Source organism: Alternaria infectoria, assembly GCF_024043175.1.
Source record: "Alternaria infectoria strain BMP 0036 chromosome Unknown scaffold_2, whole genome shotgun sequence".
NCBI lineage: Eukaryota > Fungi > Ascomycota > Dothideomycetes > Pleosporales > Pleosporaceae > Alternaria > Alternaria infectoria.
In genome coordinates this window covers 1,274,516-1,294,876 of record NW_026250691.1, presented here as the reverse complement: position 1 = coordinate 1,294,876, position 20,361 = coordinate 1,274,516, and the positions used below count along the sequence as shown (strand labels likewise).

At 53.3% G+C, this 20,361-nt stretch overlaps 4 protein-coding genes and 1 non-coding gene across 5 annotated transcripts; all 5 read right to left on the bottom strand.

Moving 5' to 3' along the window:
* Window positions 1-6,912: 6,912 nt before the first annotated feature.
* Window positions 6,913-7,495, bottom strand: J4E92_001878 (uncharacterized protein; the record flags this gene model as incomplete). The annotated part of the gene is made up of 2 exons (XM_051493286.1): window positions 6,913-7,389; window positions 7,490-7,495. 2 exons carry the CDS (start codon window positions 7,493-7,495, stop codon window positions 6,913-6,915), a joined length of 483 nt encoding a protein of 160 aa, XP_051356517.1.
* A 2,644-nt stretch (window positions 7,496-10,139) lies between these two features.
* J4E92_001877 lies at window positions 10,140-10,233 on the bottom strand. The gene has a single exon. It is a non-coding gene; the product is annotated as a tRNA-Leu (tRNA).
* A 743-nt stretch (window positions 10,234-10,976) lies between these two features.
* J4E92_001876 (uncharacterized protein) lies at window positions 10,977-11,592 on the bottom strand (the record flags this gene model as incomplete). Its single annotated transcript, XM_051493285.1, has 2 exons — window positions 10,977-11,251; window positions 11,358-11,592. The coding sequence occupies 2 exons, from the start codon at window positions 11,590-11,592 to the stop codon at window positions 10,977-10,979; spliced, it is 510 nt and encodes a 169-aa protein (XP_051356516.1).
* A 991-nt stretch (window positions 11,593-12,583) lies between these two features.
* Window positions 12,584-16,206, bottom strand: J4E92_001875 (uncharacterized protein; the record flags this gene model as incomplete). The annotated part of the gene is made up of 6 exons (XM_051493284.1): window positions 12,584-12,732; window positions 12,781-13,008; window positions 13,056-13,313; window positions 13,363-13,669; window positions 13,723-15,461; window positions 15,576-16,206. 6 exons carry the CDS (start codon window positions 16,204-16,206, stop codon window positions 12,584-12,586), a joined length of 3,312 nt encoding a protein of 1,103 aa, XP_051356515.1.
* Window positions 16,207-18,564: 2,358 nt separating this feature from the next.
* On the bottom strand, window positions 18,565-19,913 carry J4E92_001874 (uncharacterized protein; the record flags this gene model as incomplete). Its single annotated transcript, XM_051493283.1, has 3 exons — window positions 18,565-18,837; window positions 19,067-19,682; window positions 19,840-19,913. The coding sequence occupies 3 exons, from the start codon at window positions 19,911-19,913 to the stop codon at window positions 18,565-18,567; spliced, it is 963 nt and encodes a 320-aa protein (XP_051356514.1).
* Between the last annotated feature and the right edge of the window lie 448 nt (window positions 19,914-20,361).

Genomic DNA, 20,361 nt, shown 5'->3' with positions numbered 1-20,361 from the left:
TCCTGTTGTGCCTCTGTGCTCTGTTGAGAGAGGCTGCTGCCACAGTATGGCCTGACGCAGACAGCTGCCCCTTCCACAAACCTGTCCCAGAGCACCGACCTGTGTCACCAAGCCGCCCCAGGCAGCAAAGCGCCGTTGCGCAGACACAGCAGCCTCTTACATACCAGCGACACCCAGGTTTCGCATCTGCACCGCCGTTTGCTCACCTCCTGGGACCCGTTTTCGCGTAACGTTCTGGTGGCGACCGCTGCCACGAACTGGTCGTACTGTGCCACGGCCATGTGGAACACGTCGCCGTTACTGAGAGGCCCGGAGGTTTGCTGCTGAGGCCACCAAAACGTGGAATGCACGTTGCACCCTTGCCTGGCACCATGTCCGCTGTGGTCAGCATGCCTGCGTTCCTCGACATGCAGGAGGTGCTGCATTGGTCGGGCGCACTCAAATCGCTGACGGCATCTTTGTCAAATCTCGCGACGCTGCACTGCGAGCAACCATGTCCGCGCGTCATCATGTGTAAAGAGGCTCGGCAGATCTACATCTCGTCTACAGTCGATCGATGCCTGACTGTGAGGGCCGGTCATGCCTGCGGAGATTGTCGTGTTTCTCAGCCTGGAGAGTGGTAAATGTGCCGCACTTTCCACGTGTGCAACCCCACCTCAGCGACAGCGAATCGTTGCCCGTCCATGCGAGACATCGCCCTCCTTGGCTGTGGCCCGCATTACTGCCACAGTTCCGCCATGCTGGACCCTTCAAGCCTCAAGCCTCCGGTGTGCCCAATCTGCCCATCGTTGTCGCTTTCGGCATTGCTCCGACTTAACTCCCACGAGTCGTAGCCTCTTTACACCTGCGCTGCTGCAGATCCCTCTACGTTGATTGCACGGTAAGCAGAGTATAGCCGACATCTCCAGGCCAAGCAGCGATACGCTCACCATACGGTCCGCCACAATCTCCTCCGGAATAGTCCCGCTCACGATGCCCAGCTGCCCGGCGTGATGCAGCACGTGCTACAAGTCAAAGAAAAAAAAGCATCCACCCGTGCGTTTCAGACTGGCGGTGGGCGCGGACCTAATTTGGAGCCACGCGATGATGACACAGGGACGAAAATGCATTCTTCGCTCGCATCGTAGCGTTCTCCCGGAGCTCTAGGGCGGTTGGCAAAGGGTCCTTCCCGTTCAACCACATTCCGTGGCGAGCGCAGACGCCGCTAGCGGATGAGTAGAGGTTCATGCTCGCCAAGCTCAGCGAAAACGACGATGCAAGTGTATTGATCATCCCAGCGAAGGCTTCGGATCATCAGAATCGACCGTCGTCTCTTTAGCCCCCGGCGCCTCTGTGATTGCGAAGCGATGCCGGTGCAGCATCCTCCGCCGCCAAAGATCCCGACTTGCCGCATGCAAATGCCGTTACCCTGGCAAACATCAGACCATACTGCTGATCTGGGGTCAATTTTTTTTCGAAGGGTTTTAGAATTTTCGAAGCTTGCCCGCTCTAGCCGCGAGAGAATTATCGTTAGGTTATCGTCGCAAGAATCCCATGGTCGCTCTACAGGGCGAAGATCTTCGGCGCTTACGGCAGCCTCAGAGCGCGACGACTCATGCAGGCTTTCGTCAAGATAATGCCGTGGTGCCAGGGGTATCAACACGTGGCAACCGATTCCTTTTGCCTACAGTAGCGGCCGCTGGCGTGAACGATGCAATATTGTGTAACACCGAGGCATCTGCCCACGCACTTCCGCTTGTAGATGCCCAGACGTCCACGCGCTGCGACGAACCTCTAGATGTCGTCTTTAGGCACTACTTCCGGCTCGCGTGGATGACAGTGCAGCACACAACCATGACCCGCGTATTAAATGAGGTTCGATAGAGCGCGGTCAGCGTGGCTTTCGAAACGCAGTCCCTGACACGCATCTCATTTGCAGCCTGTTTCAACAGGGGCTGCACATTGCCATGTGCCACGCCGATATTGAGCGTATTCCCCTCACTTTGTGACTTCTGAATACCTTATCTCCACCCATATTGCCTCCGATTATTGGACTTGATATTTTCCTCGACGCATATGGTTTCCTAGGTGGGGCTAGGAGCGCACTCTGCTCGGTGTAGAAATGTCGGTGAGGCGGCGAGCGTCGGTAGACGATAAGATGGAAGAGGGTCGCGATGGGCTTCTTCGATCGTGACGGGTCACGAGCTGCTCTGGATCTTCAGGCGTTTGTGGAGACAGGACTAGACCTCGGGTCCTTCGACAAGGTGCGAACCGAAGGCGTGATAGTGCTGACTAGTGTCTTCGTGGATGGCGGGTATCGTCAACTATAGTAGGTTGAGGCATCCCGCGGCGAGCGTCGAGAGCGAATCTCGACCCTGGTGGCTTGTGGCATCGGAAGATTTTACACGAGGATCTGTAGCCACGCGACAATGGCGCTCCTCAACGACAGTCGCTGTGGGATGAGACCGTAAGAGTGAGGAAGTCTGTTGTTTCTGACTCGAGTCGGCGACTGCGTGGAGCGTATTCGGTTGCCTGTCGCCGAAGGACCCATTCCGCCCTCGGCCTTCAATCTCAACGATGCTGTCTTGGGTAGCCTTCGTCTCGAGGAGGGATGTGCATAGTAAGAGAAGGGTCTCGCAAGGTAATGTTTACTGGCGTTTCTGCGGCTCGGGTGATGCGCGCGGCGATCAGGCCCAGTTCCGGCATCCAGGTCGAGCTTCTGGGCTTCGCGGTCTAATCTCTCTGCTATTGCGAAACGAGTAAGCGGTACTGGCAGTCCCTTACCTGCTGCTTGGCCTTCCTCCTCTGATGTACGATACGGGAGAGGGCCTTCTGCGGTGTCTCCTTCTGCCGAATGTACCACCGGTGACGGCTAATGCGGTTACCGAAAAGAGAGCGGCAGTCACAATATACCAGAGGACGAAGGAAATCGTTCATGACGTAATGTGGTTCAGTGGGAGGGTGGTTGTATCTGCAGTTGGGCAAAGGCGGCAGGTGAGGAAGGAGCTTGAGGGTTGTATCAAGGCCCTGACAACATGCACACCCACCAAAAGCCGATGTGCTCACATTGCGTCTATTGGCACGGAGAACACGACTACATGTCGATTAATCTGGTATCAACACTATGAAGCGGTCGCAAGAGAGTAGAACTACCGACGATCGATGAGGAGATGTTATACAAGACGATCGTCTGAATTACAGAGTGCTCCTACAACTACAACTTCAGCAAGATCATGCTCTCACATTACTTTTAGATCACCTAGCAATCCTGCCCGAACCGTGAGGGGCCAAATAGAATCAATATCCTCTCCAAACCAACCATTGCGAACAATTACATGTGCGAATAAGGGTGGCCATAGCCGTCAAACAGTATAGTAGGGCCTATTGACGTCAGCACTCAGCTGTATTCAGAGTATACTGTGTGTCACTTACAATGCTGATACATGCTTGGTGAGTACGGGGCGCCAGCATGTCCATAAACGCCAGTGAGTTGACTGTTTTGGACAGGTTGGCGAAACCCAAACGATGTATGCGGCGGTGGAGGAGGCACGGCTGCCTGGTAGCCATGTTGTTGTGGCAATGACTGGTATCCCACGTTGCCATGTTGGGTTTGTGGAACTCCGTTGCGGAAGGGGTTTGTCGGCCCTACAAATAGCGACCGTGAAGTCGTCTGGAAATTGAAGCGCGCTCCTACGAATGAGCTATAACCACGAAGTATAGCCATCGACTGGGATTGAATGACTACCGGCGGCCAGCACCAGGTCTTGCACATGTCGAAAGTGCTTGTACTGGGAGCTGGGTATACCTCAACATAAGACGACTCACGCATCTCCGGGGAATCAGACTCGACCAACATGATTGGTGTGCCATCATGTCCCCATTTTGGGTACTTGCAGATTTCCAAACACAGATGACGAGGTTTTCCAGTAGTGCGCCGTGATGTTGGGTTGAAGTGAGGGTTGTCGCTAAATTCTTTGACGCGCAGATAGCGGAGGTAAGGGTACTGGTTTTCCACTATGAGGACAGGGGCGCCAAGAGTCGATGATTGCGGATTATTCAACAACATGACGACCGTTCCAGGCTGCAATAAACTCATGTCTCGTGGAAGCGGCTTGTAGAGGAAACGATTCTGGCGTGCCTCCAGTTGCTGTACGCGCCTCCACAGCTTCCACAAATCAACCGTATCGATACGAACATCAATCGCCCAATCATTCAAGTTCTCACACTCGATGTAGAAGCGCTGTTCAAGGTTCATCCATGTCTCGGTCTGCATGGGGAGTGAGCCGTTCGCCAGTCTTAATGTGTAGACACCTTCATCTGCTGTACTATTGCCCATGCGTAGGCACATTGCCATTTCTCCAATGGCAGCGGGTGGAGATTTAGTAAGAGCATAGAAGGACGCGAAGTCATGATCTACATCAGTGACAAGTACTGGATGTCTGAAGAAGCCTTCTTGCTGTTTCTGCATGTGAATGACTGAGGCAGGAAAGTAACCACCATCAGGGATGTAGTAAACCTTACCAACAACTGGTGTGCTGGTAATGGGATGGTGAGTCCGTCGAAGGGGTGGGGTATTGTCCTGAACAGGGTTAAACAAAGACACAGAAGATCCTACAGTGGAGAAAGGCTTCTGACTTGTCCCATCGGGAGACGTAACATGCTGTCGCTGTGGCGGTGAGTGGAACGTTGGAGCTGCATGTTCCATCGTGTTCTTGGTCAACGCACTCGAGTTTGAGTGCATCGCTTCCGTCGCTGTAGAAAACTCCGTTTCCAGACTTGGTATCAGGGGTGCCTCCGCACTGAGCGGCAGCTTTGGTATGTGCTTCGTGAGCTCATCGGAGACGGCGGGCTCGTGACTGCGTTGTTCCAATCCTAGCTCTTGGGTCGGCTCCTTCAGTCTGTACATCATGGTGTCGTGCCCTGACTCATTCAAGGTGTTCAACGGACTATTGGGAGTTGACCCCTTGTCCACGCTGAGGAGTGCGCCTGCTTCATGCTCAGTCACATTGCAAACTCGGTCGACAGGGCTGTTCACGATACCAGAATACTGATCAGCTCCCATATTGTTTTGAACCTGCTCCTCTTGACTTGCGATGGTAGTGTGTAATAATCGGCGGGGGTAAATACCGTCGAGTTCGTATCCGCCCGAGGAAGAGTGCGTGGTATGATCGTAAGCGTATGAAGCACGTTCAAGGTTCGGTCGAGAAGCAGATGGCTCGTGTGGTCGCTCGTGTGACTGGATGACTATGTGCGTAGACTCTATGATACAGGGAGAGAAGAGAGTGCGAGAGCTATGTAGCAGCTCAAATCCGGGCGTGCACGTGTTCAGAGCAGAAGGTAGGGATAATGTGACCAAGGCGCGGTGAATGTCGGGTGTAAGGTGGTTTGAATAGGGCGTGCTAACGGGCTGAAGGGCGCTGTGGTTGCGGAAGTATGGTAGCAGATACAGGAAGATCCAGCGCCCAAGTTACTTCGGATAGCGTGTATCGAAGAGAAGGAGACCCTGCGCGGTTGTTAGAACGATATGATGGGACTGCTGCAAAAGGGGGTCGCACGAGGTTTCAGCGAGGCCAGACCTGGAAGCGAACAAGAGTTGGGTGTGAGCAAAGTAGTGGACGAGGAACTTGCTAGGAGTTGAAGAGTGCATGCACTTTTGGAATGCGCTTTTGAGAGTACTCCGGGTGCTTTAGTAATGAATGGCTTGTGCGTAAGGATATACCAAGAGGCCCAGAGAGAGGCGGCCAAGGCACGCAAGTGAACGTCATAGAACTACCAGCTCTATAGCTCTTGTAGTTTCTGATGTCATCTCGCCACTACCTTCGCTGTCATGTTTGTATTCACTGGTACAATGTCCATGAACGGATGAAAGGGAGGCTTTTCGTAGGCCATCAGTCGAGCCCCTTCGTGGCTAGTGGTACAGTCGCAATGGGTATGATAACGTGGGAGTGACGGAAGAAAACATCAAAAGGAAGAGCATCGCAACAGCGATACAGAGCGTAGGTAGTGAGAGATCATTTGATGTGGTGGAAACTGTCCCCTTGAGCGACTGGCGAGAAAGAAAAGGTGTGTGCAGTCTCTGTAACGAGAACAAACAATAGTAGACAGAGAACAAGTGAGTATATTGTAGTTTAAGATCGAAATAATATGTCGTCAGTAGCCATCGCCTTTGTCGGTTGCGCTACACAAGATACTACCTGGGTATGGGTCATAACTGAGCTCAGCATGAGGAAGCACCGTAGATACGGTTGCGTGTACGGCTGAGATGATCAGAAGACTAGGTAACCTCAGAAAGATGTTTGCATCAACAAAGAGCGAAGTTCAGGACGATGTTGTGTGTACGCGCAGATAATAGTGGGACCGCGCAACCGTGGTTAGTGCGGGATGACGTACTTACGTCCCCTCACAAATCTCGCACACAACACATCCATCCCCGACACATTTATTACCCGATATTTGCGATCACGCAGTAATCACGAAGCGAGCATGCAGAAATCTAACGAATGAGACATTAATTATTATAGTACTACAGCGGCGCAAGCAGACGTTGTGAACTCCAACAATCCAACCGCGTCCGCACCATCCTTCGATCACCCAGCTACAGTGGCCCGGTAGAAGACTACATGAGACTGTGACTTGTACTTCTGTCAGCACATGGTGCAGCCTGGAGGTCGTTGATGCGCACCTCGGATCCGTGCGACTTCGCAAGGCGTACCGGGAAGACGACAACCCTTTCGGGATTCGGACCTTGACGCTGGGATGAGTGCCGGGGACCTTCAGGCATAAGCCATCGGTGGCGTTCGGCATTGTCGATATAAGGGTGCTGGGGACCTTCAGGCGTAAGCCATCGGTGGCGATCAGCATTGTCGAGAGAAAGGAGCCGGGGACCTTCAGGCATGAGCCATCGGTGGCGTTCGGCATTGTCGGAAGAGGAATTCAGGTGTCGGATCGTGCGCTCTTGATATATGAGACTGACCCGGCGTCAAGCCTCCGCAGCGGATCCTTTCCAAAGGCCTCGAGATACTCGTATTCTACCTGGAAGCGAGAATTGGGCGAGAGGTTGACGTAGCTCCGCTTCCTCAACGGATCGAAACCTGGGGCCATTTTGGCTACCGGATTGATCGTGGAGTTAACCCTATCTTGATGGTTATCAACCATCATAAAGAACTTTCTTTGATATCTTCGATCGCCCTGTCTCTTCTCCTCAACTGTGTGGCCGTTGAAGGTGGTAAGCAGCCGGAAACTGACGATCATGGTGCCCTTTCGTCTCTCCTTACCCAGGACGACTATAGGGTGATCTTCAAAGCCGCTCTGGTTTACGTGACTCCTAATGATGGAGGAGTCTGGGATCGTCTTTGGGGTCAGGTAGACGATATCCCCTTCCATCAGCTCATCAGGTGGTGGTAGTCCTGCCTGATTGCGGATGGGTCGAGGTGGTGACCCCGTCCTCCAGTTGGACGAAGAGGAAGAGGATTCTGATGATGATCGGCTTCGCGAATCATCTGATGGCGACCGCCATGATGGCGTATTGGGGCGTGTGGTGGGAGGAGAAGGGGAAGTCGGAGGAGAGGTCCTGTTTGGTTGCCTCCAATCTTGCAAGAATCTGGATTCCTGCCTTTTGGCGCCGGCAGTGTGTGTCTTCATAATCATGATGACGGTGGTGTGATGGGAAGTGATGAGTTGTGGTGAGGGAGTACTGCGGCCTTCAAACGACAGTGGAATGATGGGTAATGATGGTAAAGATCAGGAAGCTTTTGGTATTTGGGATGGCTCGATCTGATGATGATGATACGAAAGAGAAAGAGAGAGGAGGGGGAACAACCTTTTAAAAGAGGGAGTCCCCGACAGTTTGGAAAGAAAGAGATGGTACTGCTTTGCAATACCAGAGGGCTCCCATGTTACCTCCATGAACGAAACTTCCTACTCCACTACGATACGATTGGAGACCCAACGATATGGAGGAAAAATATGCTGGGCACGCGCATAAGTGAGGCCAATTGAGGGCACGCCTTCTTTCAAAACACCGAGATGAAAATACCTCAAGTTTGACACTGGTCAGAACTCATTGTTGGACTTGTGGTTGACGAGACGCACCAGCGTAGAGCCTATCACAGCTGAACTGATTACGGCACAACAGTAGGGTACGGAAAGGTAGCTATGTATAGCAGTCAGGAGGACATTTCCGCACCTATCAACAGTGGAACGGAACCAGCTTCACGGACAGGATAAGCAGATGGTTGCATCGCTGACAAGTCACAACACAGATTTCCTGGAAGCCGAGACCTGCGAGACGCACTTAATGTGCAGGAGCCGCTCTGCGAGCGGATTTGTAACCCAGTGCCTGCCATAAGCACCGGAACACGACTTCCGAGAGAACTCTATCGAGGAAGAGAAGGAGCGAGATGAAATCACGAAGAAGGCACAGAGTCACGACACTCTGGGATGCGTGAACGGCGGGCCTCGAGATAAGCAAATTTGCACAACCAAACTTGCCAGCAGCCATTATGAATCACAGCACCACTGGAATGAGGTCCTGGCGTCGAGCTGAATATCCTTCGTACCCTACCAGCTCGTCGCAACATTTCGAGAAAGCGGGTTCACGTGTCATGATCGAACCGCAGGGGCACGGGACTACACCCCGAAAGACCTACAGACTTATCAAATTCATTTATGAGCTAGTTGGTGGAACTTGGTCGCCTATTGTATGACTACTATGGGGATTATTGAGATGCTAGAGCGGGCAGCTACGCGAACGCACAACTCGAATATACTACATCTGATAACGGTGGCTGTGCGAGGAAAGCACTAGCGGTTCGTAGTTGGATGACCAATGGACGTTAATTCTACCAAAGGCATCTTTACTCGCGCGCAGCCAATTGCACCTCCCCCAATTATTAAGCCAATGTTTACGATGAGTTTGGTGTCGGCGCTAAGCGGAACGGCGCAGATGCGATTTCCCTGCTGCAGACTTCCGTGATTCCCTCTCCAGGATCAAAAGGTAAGAGATACCATTGCGCGAGAGATACGCATTTGGTGGGGGTTTTCCACCTAGGGACAACAGGTCTTAGGGCGCTGCATGGAGTCTCTCGAAGAGACAGGAGCTGATTCGAGTACAGTAATATGCGTGTGCAGTAGCGTTCGCACTCGTGATTCAACCTCACAAGACCAGAAGCACGGCCATCAACAAACCTCTAAGCACCGACGATGGAACGTCTACCGAGCCTGGAGGTTCAATGAAGCAAAATTCGCAGATTCATATGCCACCAACGCGGCCGGCCTTCTGCCAATCTTGATTTCGGCAGGCTTGTATGGGTGCGCATGATGCGGGCACGATGTTGCCGTGACTGAGATCGTACACCCACTCGAAATTCAGCGCGAATGTGCGGCTGAATGCTCTGAACTACACCCTTACCTGTCAGAATATCAGTCTACATCACAACGAATATTATGCATCCTACAGGCTCGAGAACGTGTCGAGTGCACTGGAGTTGAGAGAAGCGAACGGGATTGCGTATACTCCGGGCTCCCCGGAGCGTAGGGCACCTGCAGTCTTAGAGCTAATTACCGCATGGAAGGCGCTACAGGACCGGAAAGATGCAGATGAAGAAGGCGAAGTGGTTGTTTGGCTAGAACACGGCATGTTCTACTATGAGGTTATCATTGATGGTGCAGCAGAACATGTACGCAGTGCAAACGCGTACGAACATTACTCAATTGCCTATTGCTCCGTGTCTTTGATTACACATCTGCTGTTCTCTTCTGTATGTACACTCCACTATGCTTGGAGCTGCCGATCTGTACATGTAGCTTTCTAAACATAAAGTCATTCTGTACTGTATATCTAGCGTATTCCTAACATGTAATTCGAGGATTGACCGCACGCTTCTAAACATATGCTGAGTGGGGTAGTCACTATTGATCAAAGTCAACGTAGCACATGCGGAAGGGCTAATCAGCCCTGTAGAGCGCACGCAGAAACGCAAAACCATTCATCATTCTGTAGTCTACTGAATCACAGGGAAGTCCTACGGCTCGCATGTTACGAGCAATTCACAAAAAAAGCATCGGCTCCTTACCGGCTCGTGATATCCCATGGTGTCCAAAAGAGCAAAAAGAGAGAATGTTGACAGAAGTGGGATCTATACTGCTGTTAGTGAATGTCGCAACGTGTGAATTGCTGGGTAACGTACTCGAACCCACGCAGATTGCTCTACTAGCACCTGAAGCTAGCGCCTTAGACCGCTCGGCCATTCTGCCGGAGAGATACGGGTTGTATCTGATGCATGACTAAGCCGAAAAAATGACGGTTTATATCAGCAGCGAAAATAACCCATGGAGAGAGTTTGGGCATGGGTAATTGGAGTCTCCAACAGCATCCTGCTTGGAATGAGGTTCCATGGCGCAAGATATGACTCAAAGGAAGGTGGGGGGTTGAGGCGGGGCAGGTAGCCGGCGGTTCACATACATCGACTCTCACTGTTTAGTATCCACAGCAGAAAGCGGCTTCGCGAAACCTGGAAGCATGAACTCGGTAGCAATGAGCGCATTAATTGGGTCCCAACACATGACCATGCAGTTAGGTAATGTCTATTGTTGGAGAAAGTGGTGGAAATTGTTCGTGGTGGCCGTATAACCGCGCCCCCCGGATATCGGGCATCGTTGGCGGTGGTCTAGAATCGCTACTACTGAGCTCAACGCTTCCGGGTAAAATTGCAGTGGGAGAATAACCCCATGTAGATTGTTGTTGTGGCTTGCTAGGTAGAGCGAGTTCGCGTTTATCCTTTAATGTCGGAACTTTAGTAAGATTCGAAGCATCGCATGCTGCACAAGCACTGAGCAGAAGTAACGCACGAGGAAAGTGACTTTGAATAGCACGATGTGCAACATTCTTCCCGTTTATGCAATTACGCCTCTATTCCATTTTCGATAAACAGCCCAGTGTTCCTCATCTATTCCACATCTGCACACTATCTCCCTCGCAAGATGTCTCATTCTCCCATCTACAAAGCAGCGACCATCAAACCAGCAACAACAGCAACAAGGCCGAACTCGACCTTGCCGGCAGCACCAGTGGCCTCGGGGAGACCTCCAGAGCCAGTCGCGCTGCCAGAGGGCTTGGGTCCTCCAGTGGCAGCAGGGACAGTGCCGTTGCTGCTTCCTTGTCCGCTCGAGCCGGTAGGGTACATGGAGACGAGGGTAGAGCCAGAGGTGCCGGTGGGCTTGTGGGATGAACCGGTGGCGGTCTTTGAGCCGGAGGCGGAGGAGATGGCAGTTGCTATTACATGTCCTGTCAGCATGCGATCATGGAAAGTAGAGTTTGCTGTGCTTGATCTTCTCGTCCGGTGTGTAACAGCGCATCCGCTGCGAAAGGCTGTACTTACAAACATCAACATCTACGTCGTTGCAAATGTCCGCGATCGCCTCCATGGCAGCCTCGGCGTCGTTGCCGCAGAGCTCCGCCACCTTTGAGCTCAGGTCCTTGGACTTGCAGACAGCCTTGATGTCGGACGGGTCCTCGTACTGGTTGACAGCGCCGAGGAGGCAGCCAGGGGGGCTAGCCATAGCGAACTGAGCGAGCGCGAAGAAGGTCGCGGCGAAAACGGTACGTCCGAGCATAGTTGCGGTTGAAGTGGGAGTATTGGTTGGTTGGAAAGTTGAACGGAGACGTGTAGAAACGGTGACTTTGTATTAACGATAGTGTAGTCTAAAGAGTGACTGTAAGAGACCGGTTCTAAAAGAATGACTGTACAACGAAGACTGTTGATGAAGAGAGAAGGAAGAGCAGAGCGGCTCTATGAGTCTCGACCTGATCCCCAAGGCAAGGGGCTCGGCACACGCGGACGCTTGCCAAGCTTAGCGACGCTTGCCCCAGAGGGGGTGTGCTAAAACGCTAGTCAGGAACAGCAAGAATAGAAACACGTGCGTGATTGGACGGGTTCCTGCATCTTGTGGCAGTGCTAGAAACGTGGTACGCGTTGTTTCGAATCGCGTGGGCGATAACAGAGTTTGGAGGGATAAGGACTTTCTAAGGGATGACTTTTGTTCAGCATTCCATGCTGTAGTAAACTTTGTCCATTAGTTGGATTCTTTCTTCCACCGCTCATGTTATGCTTAATGCAATAATATACAAAAGAATCTCGCCGCTTCCTAGCCATTTGCTACCAAAACATCTTGCAAGTGGCAGGCAAAAAACCAATAGAATATGCCAATCTGGGGCGAGGGCAGGAAACGCATTACAAAGGTATACTCGCATAAAGACCAAATGCTTCTTTTGCGCCGCCCAGTATACAGCCGAGAGAGAATACGCACTGAGTCGGAATCCAAATCGATCCGCGCAAAAAGCATTTCCAAACCACCCCATGTAATGCAAGATGGTTTCGGAGATGACATTCTATCCTTCCATCAGATATCCAATCTGAGAAACAAGCACCGGCCAGCGGACTATCGAGGTCCACTCGCAATGCCGTGGTGCGCCGAAAACTCCGTCGCTAGGTATGTTACATGTAGTACAATGATGAGACGGAAAGATGTGAGGTTGTGACGAAGGAGGGAGAGGCATGGAGGTCGGGTTCGTCGTTATAGAGAGCGTAATGTTTTGGTGTAGAGATCATGAGGTATGGATTTGTGGCGGGCTGTTGCCGTTAGGCCCGAGCATGGATGGAATGGGCTTGCGGCGGGCTTTGCCTTGAGGGACGCGTGGCACGCCTTGAATGACACGCGGTTCTTTCATGAGTGTGGGATCGAGCTTCGCGGGGACTGCGGTTCTGTTAGCAGTGTCTGGCTGATGGAGTGTGGATGACACACTTCGGCTGATCACCGAGCGATAGTCGCCCGGGAAGCGAGAATTCGGTGGAGTCGCAGACGCAGTGCGCCAAAGATGGTCTGTTGTGTCGGACAAGAAGTCGACCTTGGACTTGTAAAAGAATGAAGATTTTCCGCGGTTTCGCTTTGCCAGGATGACTTCATCAAAAAGTTTGATGGTAGGATCATCCGCAGACTTGCTCTCGCGCTCATGGATGAATTCGTTGAAAGCTACTGTAGGTTAGTATGTGGTGCAAAAACTGTAGTAGAATACTGACCTTGTGTTTGCTGCAGCGTTTCGATATACTGCACATTCTCGGCTGGCAGGCTCTTCACAAATTCATCCATCTTGAATTGGTAGGTCATACCAGATTTCTTGCGCTCGCCACTAGCCGGTACAAGATAGCGTCTGTACGTGTAGAACAGGCTAGCGAAGCATCGTACAAACGATGCGCGCACCTGATCAGGTCGAAATGCTGTGGGGCAGACAATGCAGATCAAGTCGACGCACCTACCATGGGCGTATGTGCTACATCCTACACATTGTTAGAAAAGTAAGTTGCACTAAGGGGATCTGAAACTCACCGGTGCAACGATACAACCCGTCATCAGACTTTTCCTCGCATATTGAACACATGGCTTTGTCCTCGTTCGGTCTCCACTGCAAGCAATGACCTTCTTGCCATTGTGTTGTTGCAGTGTTGCGCACTTGATGTGTAGCCATACCAGGCATGATAGTGGATGCAGCCAAAGTTGACTGAGCATACACTGATGGCGCATATGAGGACCCCGCCTTGTATTCATGGCTCAGAGATGATGTTGATGCGCTTGGTGCATGGCCAAGGAACGGCTGAGAGGGGCGCCGGATTTGAGGGACACGTTCGAAACCAAACTAGCCACATTAGTCAATGAGCTATCACAGTGTACAGAGTAGAGCAAACTTACCGATGAACTTCGCCGACTTGAGGTCTCAAAGTGAGCGGATCGTTTCTCACGCAGATTGGCCTGGAGTGCGTAGCCAGAATCGCTACGCGAGATGGGAGTACTGGGCATGGGTGGGAAGACTGTCGATACAGGAGAAACCTTGGGCGAAGGCGGGGATTGGTATGTCTTTATGGTAGTCGCTGTGGAAGGACGGTCGTTTCCGCGACTGGACGCACTTGACTGTAAGAAGGCGTTGTAGATTAGAGGTCTGGAGCTTGGTGATCCGACCATTGTCCCAAAAGACGTCGAGTTCAGCCCGACGTAGTTCTGGACAGTCGAAGGATGTGCTCTGTACGAGAATACCCCAGGATTCTCGGAGGCGAAAGTGTCGTATGGGAAGGCTTCTACCGCATAAGCAGGAGGGCCAGTAGGTACACCGTAGCGCATATGATGCGGTGCAGATTGTTGAAGGAGAGACATGAGTTTCCGTCGCTGTTGGCGTGGTAGTGGTGGCGGCGGTGGACCGTTAGAGACTATTGAATCAGCATCCAGGTCGACGAGCACATAGTCGTCGTCGGGGTAATCGGCGGGCTCGTAACGACGCTCGATTCCTACGATGTATGGGCAAGGCGCTTCTATCGTCTGCACCAGACGAGCGGGCAAGACTGGAATGAAGACACCAGCCCACTGGAAGGGATATAGCAGGTTCGTTATCGCCATGCTGGCCAGATGTAGCATAGCCGTGTGTGAGGAGAGGAGAATGATCCTAGCTTCCGAGAGCACATACTCAAATAGCGTAATGATGTTGGGGATGGACATGCATCGGAACAGGGCATAGATGTCGATGTTTCGGGATCCAGGCAGCTCATTAACTGCCTCTTTGCGGGCGTACATGCGAAGCTCACGGACTGCCAGTTCAACCTGCGTGATGGAGGTAATCGGACTAAGAGCCTCTGCACACAGGTTGACCACGTACCGCTCGAGCGGCTGCCACATGCCAACTCGCGGTGAGCTGGCAGGGACTCGCAGGATTGCGCCAGTAGTCATGGGAACAACAACGGCCTTGAGCCACTCTTTCCAGAAAGGCGTCAAACTCGCATCTCGACCCATTACACCGTAAGCACGGGGGATCCAGAGTCCGGTCTCTCCATCAGTCAGTCCCTCGATCTTGGAGGCGGCACCGTGCCTTACGGGACGAAGTAAGTCGGTCATGAGTTGAATCTTCTCTTCAACGGCTCCGATCTGGTCGTCCAAGTCGTCACGCTCTTCCGAGTCAGGGGCCACGGACGGAAGCTTAGTCAGTAGTTGCGATAGTTTTGCGCGCTCCAAAGCCAGGCGCTCGCCCAAACTGCTTGCCAGCTCGCGCTCCTCTGGATTCATGTGCAAGTTTCGCCATTCCTCACATTGGCGCTCGAGGCCCTCTGCAGCGGTGGCGTTCAAAGGCAGCCAGACGATGATGGTGATGCCGTAAAGTTTGGAGCCATCTCCATTCGTCATGGCGAAACCATGCCATTGGCTCTTTGGGCGCTCGTCAGATGAGACGACACTAACATCATTAGGAAATGCAAACATGGGCACGTAGTCGGGAAAGGGATTGCGCCTCTTGAGTTCCTCGACCATGTTCCGTGGCGGGTAACGATCTAGGAGAACAGGCTCGTAGCGGCGTAGCAGAGGATGCATGTCCGGCTCCGGGTTGAAGGGTTGCGGTGCCGGTATGACGGAATTGTACCCGGACATGCGCTTCGACGTTCGGATTGAGGCTGCATGCACGTCAGTATGCGTCGATCAAAAAGTAAATAACCCATGTCAAAACCAGAGGCCAGGGCCCAGCCCTGCACAGATCCTGGTCGGACATGGTGTGGAATGCAACTTACATTGTCTTGCGGTCGACGACTGGCGCTTCAGACTGCTCTGCATGGTGGAGATGCGCCGTCGAATGCTGCCAACGCCGGACCTGAGATTGCCGACGCCATCGTCATTGTTAGCTTGTGACACGCGCTGTGGCCTGGGTCGCGGCCTCGTGGGGGTGGAGCGGGCCTGTTGCGCAACACCAGCAGTAAACTGAATTTCCTCGAGAAAGGTATCACGCTCGGACGCGAACTTGCGCAGTGCAATGTCAAAGTCCTGGTCGCTGAGGCCGGAGCCGCCAAGCTGTACGCCCTTGATGGTGGCGCTGCTCCGATTGCTCGCAGTCTGCTTGGGATCTGGGCCAATGATGGTGCAATTGGACTGGCGGTTCTCGCTGAAGCGATTCGCAGAGCGCCGGCGCGTGGAGTCGCCGTTGGAGAGGCCATCCTGGGAGGTTGGGCGGATCGAATCGGTCTCGAGGGCGCGGTCCTCTTCAATGGTCTCATCGACCGGGGGCTGGGCGAGCGGGGAGGTGACTATGCCATTGCTCTGGGTGCGCTCGTCGTAGACCTGCGACGACTCGATGCCGGAGATGAAGAAATAGTCGGCGAGCGGGGTGGACGACTGCTCGGCGGTGGACGAGGGAGCGGGCGCCATGTTAGATGGTGGGCATAGGATATCCAAAAAGATGGGCGATTAAAGAGCGTCGTGGGGTTGCGCGGTCACGGCGTGTGGGACGTCGAGTCGCCTTGTACTCTAGGTCATTGGAGACTGGGGGTCCGCAGCAACGGGTGGTGGTGAGGCTTATGCACGGGAAGGGCAGAGCGAGTGCGACGGTGACTGAGGGCGCAGTTGCACGGGGGCGGGTGGGCGGCGCTGCGTGTAGACAGTGGACGGTAGACAGTAGATGGCAGACAGCGAGGTTGCTCTGGCGTGTCGCGACGGTGGTTTGCGGGCGAAAAGAGTGAATGGGGAGAGGGTTGGCGGAGAAGGGTTCAGTGCGCTGCGCTCGGTCACAGGCCAATTCATAGGGACAGACTCCGGCCTGTTCGAGCAGCTAACCCACAAGCACTCTTATCGCTGGCGGAAGACAGTCTAGCGCTTAACCGCTCCCGCGCTGAGCATTCGACTGCCCCTCGGCCTGGACCGGACTGCTGCACTCTCTTGCAGTGCAGCCTGTCAGCGCTGCCGGCCGCGAGGCGACGCGCGCCTGTCCATGCAAGGCACCCGCGCGCAGCACCTTCATCTGCCCGCAGAGTTTGGCGTAGACACAGCGTCCCACGGTACGCCCTCCATCGCCCAGCGTGGCCGTGTCGCTCCACTCGACGCACAGGCGTCTCCGCCCGTCGCTGTGCCGTCGTCCCATGTCGCGCTGCTAGACCCTGTCTTCGGAAAGCACGACCAGGGGGCGCCGCTTGGTTTGGGAAGGCACGGCCTGAGCCCAGCCTGCTTTGGGCGAAGACGGATTGGCCGCGCTGCATTGCGCGTTCAGGGGTCGTCGACGGCCTTCACCAACACGACGGTTATTGCGCCCACAGCCATGGTGGTGTGCGTGCAATTTGCATGTGTTTCACCTTCAGCGTACAGCACGCATACACGGTATTAACTTCGCGGTACGAATAGGGGCCTGCCTGTCGTGTCCCGGACGCGACCCCATACTCTGCGCAGTGCTTGCACATCTTCAACCTCCCGAGACAAAGAAAATAGACCGCCCCACGCTGACCTGCAAACTGCCGCCCACTCTCCACCCCGTCCAGCATTATCTATGCACCGAACCTGTCATATGTCAGGCCAATGCCACAGCATACTGTACCTCTGGCTGCACATACATGCATACAGGTACCTGCGGTACGCTCTAGCCAGCCCGCCGTCGTATGCTCTGACCACCATCTAAACCGTTGTCGTTTCAACTCTGCTTGCCTAACTGTACAAAACGGTTCACATCGGTTCCACCAGGACATGTCACCGTATCTATCTTGTCTTCGGTGTTGGAGCTGCATACGCCCGCCCAGAGACGCATGTAGCATATAGCCATGTCGATCCGCGGTCGGCTGCCGATTTCGACACACAAGCTCCTCAAACGGTTACTGCTTGTGCTCTCCCATGTAATCTGACAGCTGCAGCCACCTCAAAATACTTCGTCTGTGCTGCTCAATACATACGAGCTCTACTTTCCATCACTCGGCGTCTGCGTATCTTGCATTCCTGGGGGCCGACGATCAAACATCTCACGCTCTCGTATTTGACCGAGATAAAATGACTCCCCCACGATCGCCCAACCCTCGAGTAGTTCGTCAGACTGTCATGACATGTTCCCGTGTCTGTCGCCTATTCATCTGCGCCATTAGGCCGGAATCATGGGGCTCCTTGCTCCTTCTGCCGCGCTTCACCAACTTTGCCGTTGTTTCCACCAATTTCGTCGGATTCCCTCAGAGCTGACTGCGCTGTTGTTCGGTCTGCTGGACGCACTAGTGGTCAATGCCGTAAGACTAGACGTGCTTTTTGAGGAGAATTGTTCGCGTGGCTCCAGCTGCATCCAATGCCTTGATTGTCCAAGTCGATCTTGCTTTTGCGTTCGCTCCACACGTCGATCGTCCAAGAGATCCTCCTCCGCATTCCGGCTGTCTGTGTTGGACTTACCCATTGACTGTGTGACAGCGTTCTGAGCATGTTCGGCATTACAAATTTCCATCGAAATCTCCGCAACCCCACGCATCCATACATGGACCTCGATATAGCCGGTGGTAGACAGAGGTACAGTCATACGCGAGTAAATATAGTCAAGAGGTTGCTTTTCAATCTTCGGCGACGAAGTTCGGGCTACTCGATTCATGTTGACACAGCGCACGGAGCAGGTTCCGAATGACTTCAATCAACGCAAACCTACCGTGGTAGATCGACAATGCAAGACCAAGCGCTTGGAACTGCAGGTACGGGCGTCAGAACTTTCGGTCGGAGATATACAAACCGTACCGACGTTAGAGCGCGACGCAAAGTCTATTGGACTAGACACGCTCAGCGCCGAGCCGTAAGCCATCCGGTGCTGAGAGAGCCCCTGTCGCCCAATGCGCTCCGCCATTGGATAGCAAGCTGACCCAGCACTCTTTTGTTGTCTTCCGTCATGGAACCTGCCATCTCTTCGTCCTTGTCGCTAGGCCCATGTTCGAGAAGGAACGCGACTTGCACCACATCCCGTGGGCTCAATATCGGCGCATTGATACCTGAGGCTTGCATATCCCAATTAAGCGACGTAGATCTGAGGGGTGGTTTCGGGTTTACATTGACTGCCTGTTTGGAGTCAGTCGTGGTTCAATGCCTACTAGGGGCAGGGCTGTGGTGGTAGGCTATCTGAAGCAGCGAAATAGCGCCGGATCTACAAGACTGCCGGATCGGACTCTGCGATCGAGCTAGTGATGGAGCCGAAATCCTCAACGTAAAGGAGCCGCTCTGACTCGTTGTTTGGAGTAAATGATAGTACCAACACATGAATCGTGAGACTTGGAACGCGTCGACGTACCTCTAAACAGACTGCAGCCTCGCCCATGTTCTCCAGTTGTGCCTCCAGGAGGTATCGAGAAGATCCACTCTTCTGCCCAATCTCTCCAGCTTTGGTGCGCACACTCAATAACTGTTGAGCCACGAACTGGTACAATTTGCGAAATGTTCGGACTCTGCCGCTCGCTGCCCTTCCTTCTCCTAGTGCGGTCTCTGTATACGTGACAGTCACAGCCAAGACATGGTTGCCCTCTTCCTTGAGCTCAAATCGTAGGATACGTTGTAATGATTCCGCTGGCCCTGGGGACACGTTCTCTGCTTCTTCTTGTAGACCAGACAGATCTAGGGGCGACCCCGCAGGATTTGACGGTGTTTGCATATCGCCCTGTATCCTCACGCCACTAATCGCCTTTGTGTTGTCGGATGGATCGAGCTCGTTGTTCGCGCATAAAGTGCAGGAGAAGGTCTCGCCGACGTAGGCGCTACCAAACGCCTCAGGAAGGTTTAACACGGGACTGAGGACGAACTGGTCTTTGGTGTCGTTCGGTGTGGGGTACGCGAGCGACGCCTTGGGCGATATGCCTAGGTCTTTGGAGTTCGGGAGAGGGTGCTGCACCGCGAGAGATGGACGAGACAATCTGGAAACGACGTCAATACGCAGAGTCCCCAGTTCATTGGCATGTCCATGGCATATGCATAGATAGACAAGTCGGGTGGATGGTCATGAGACGATGCGACGATCAGCTTTGCGACAGGACGCTATGCGGAAGCAGCATAAAGGACGTGCCAACATACCGCAGGACCTTTAGGCTGACGGAGTGTGCCGTCTTGAGGGAGTCTCCCATTGCTTGCCCTCGTTGCTGGGCCATCGTGCTGGCAGTCGTGTTGCGAGGACCTGTGACGAAAGCGGCCAGCCATGAGCGAAGCTTGAGTGGGGCGCAACCCTCAGGGTCCAAGCCTTCGGACCGCGGACTTAGCGCGGTGATAAATTTTTGTGATGTAATTACCAAAAGTGATGTCGTGGGTTTGAGAGGAATGGACTGCTGACTGGTGTCCTTATTGTATCCTTGTAACTATTCTTGCTGCTTTGCGAAGTGCCGATCTTCTTACTAGGTACCATGGGTTTCCAAACAGCGCCGAACGACATCCCACTTCAACGATGTCCAGATATTGTCCTGAAGGTTGATACGCCAAAAGGTACGTTTCTCGAGATGATGGCAGATCAGTTGTAGTGGATGACTAACAAAGCATGTAGGGCGTGGTGTTTTTGCTACCAAAGACATACCATCAGGGACCACGATAGACATATGTCCTGTA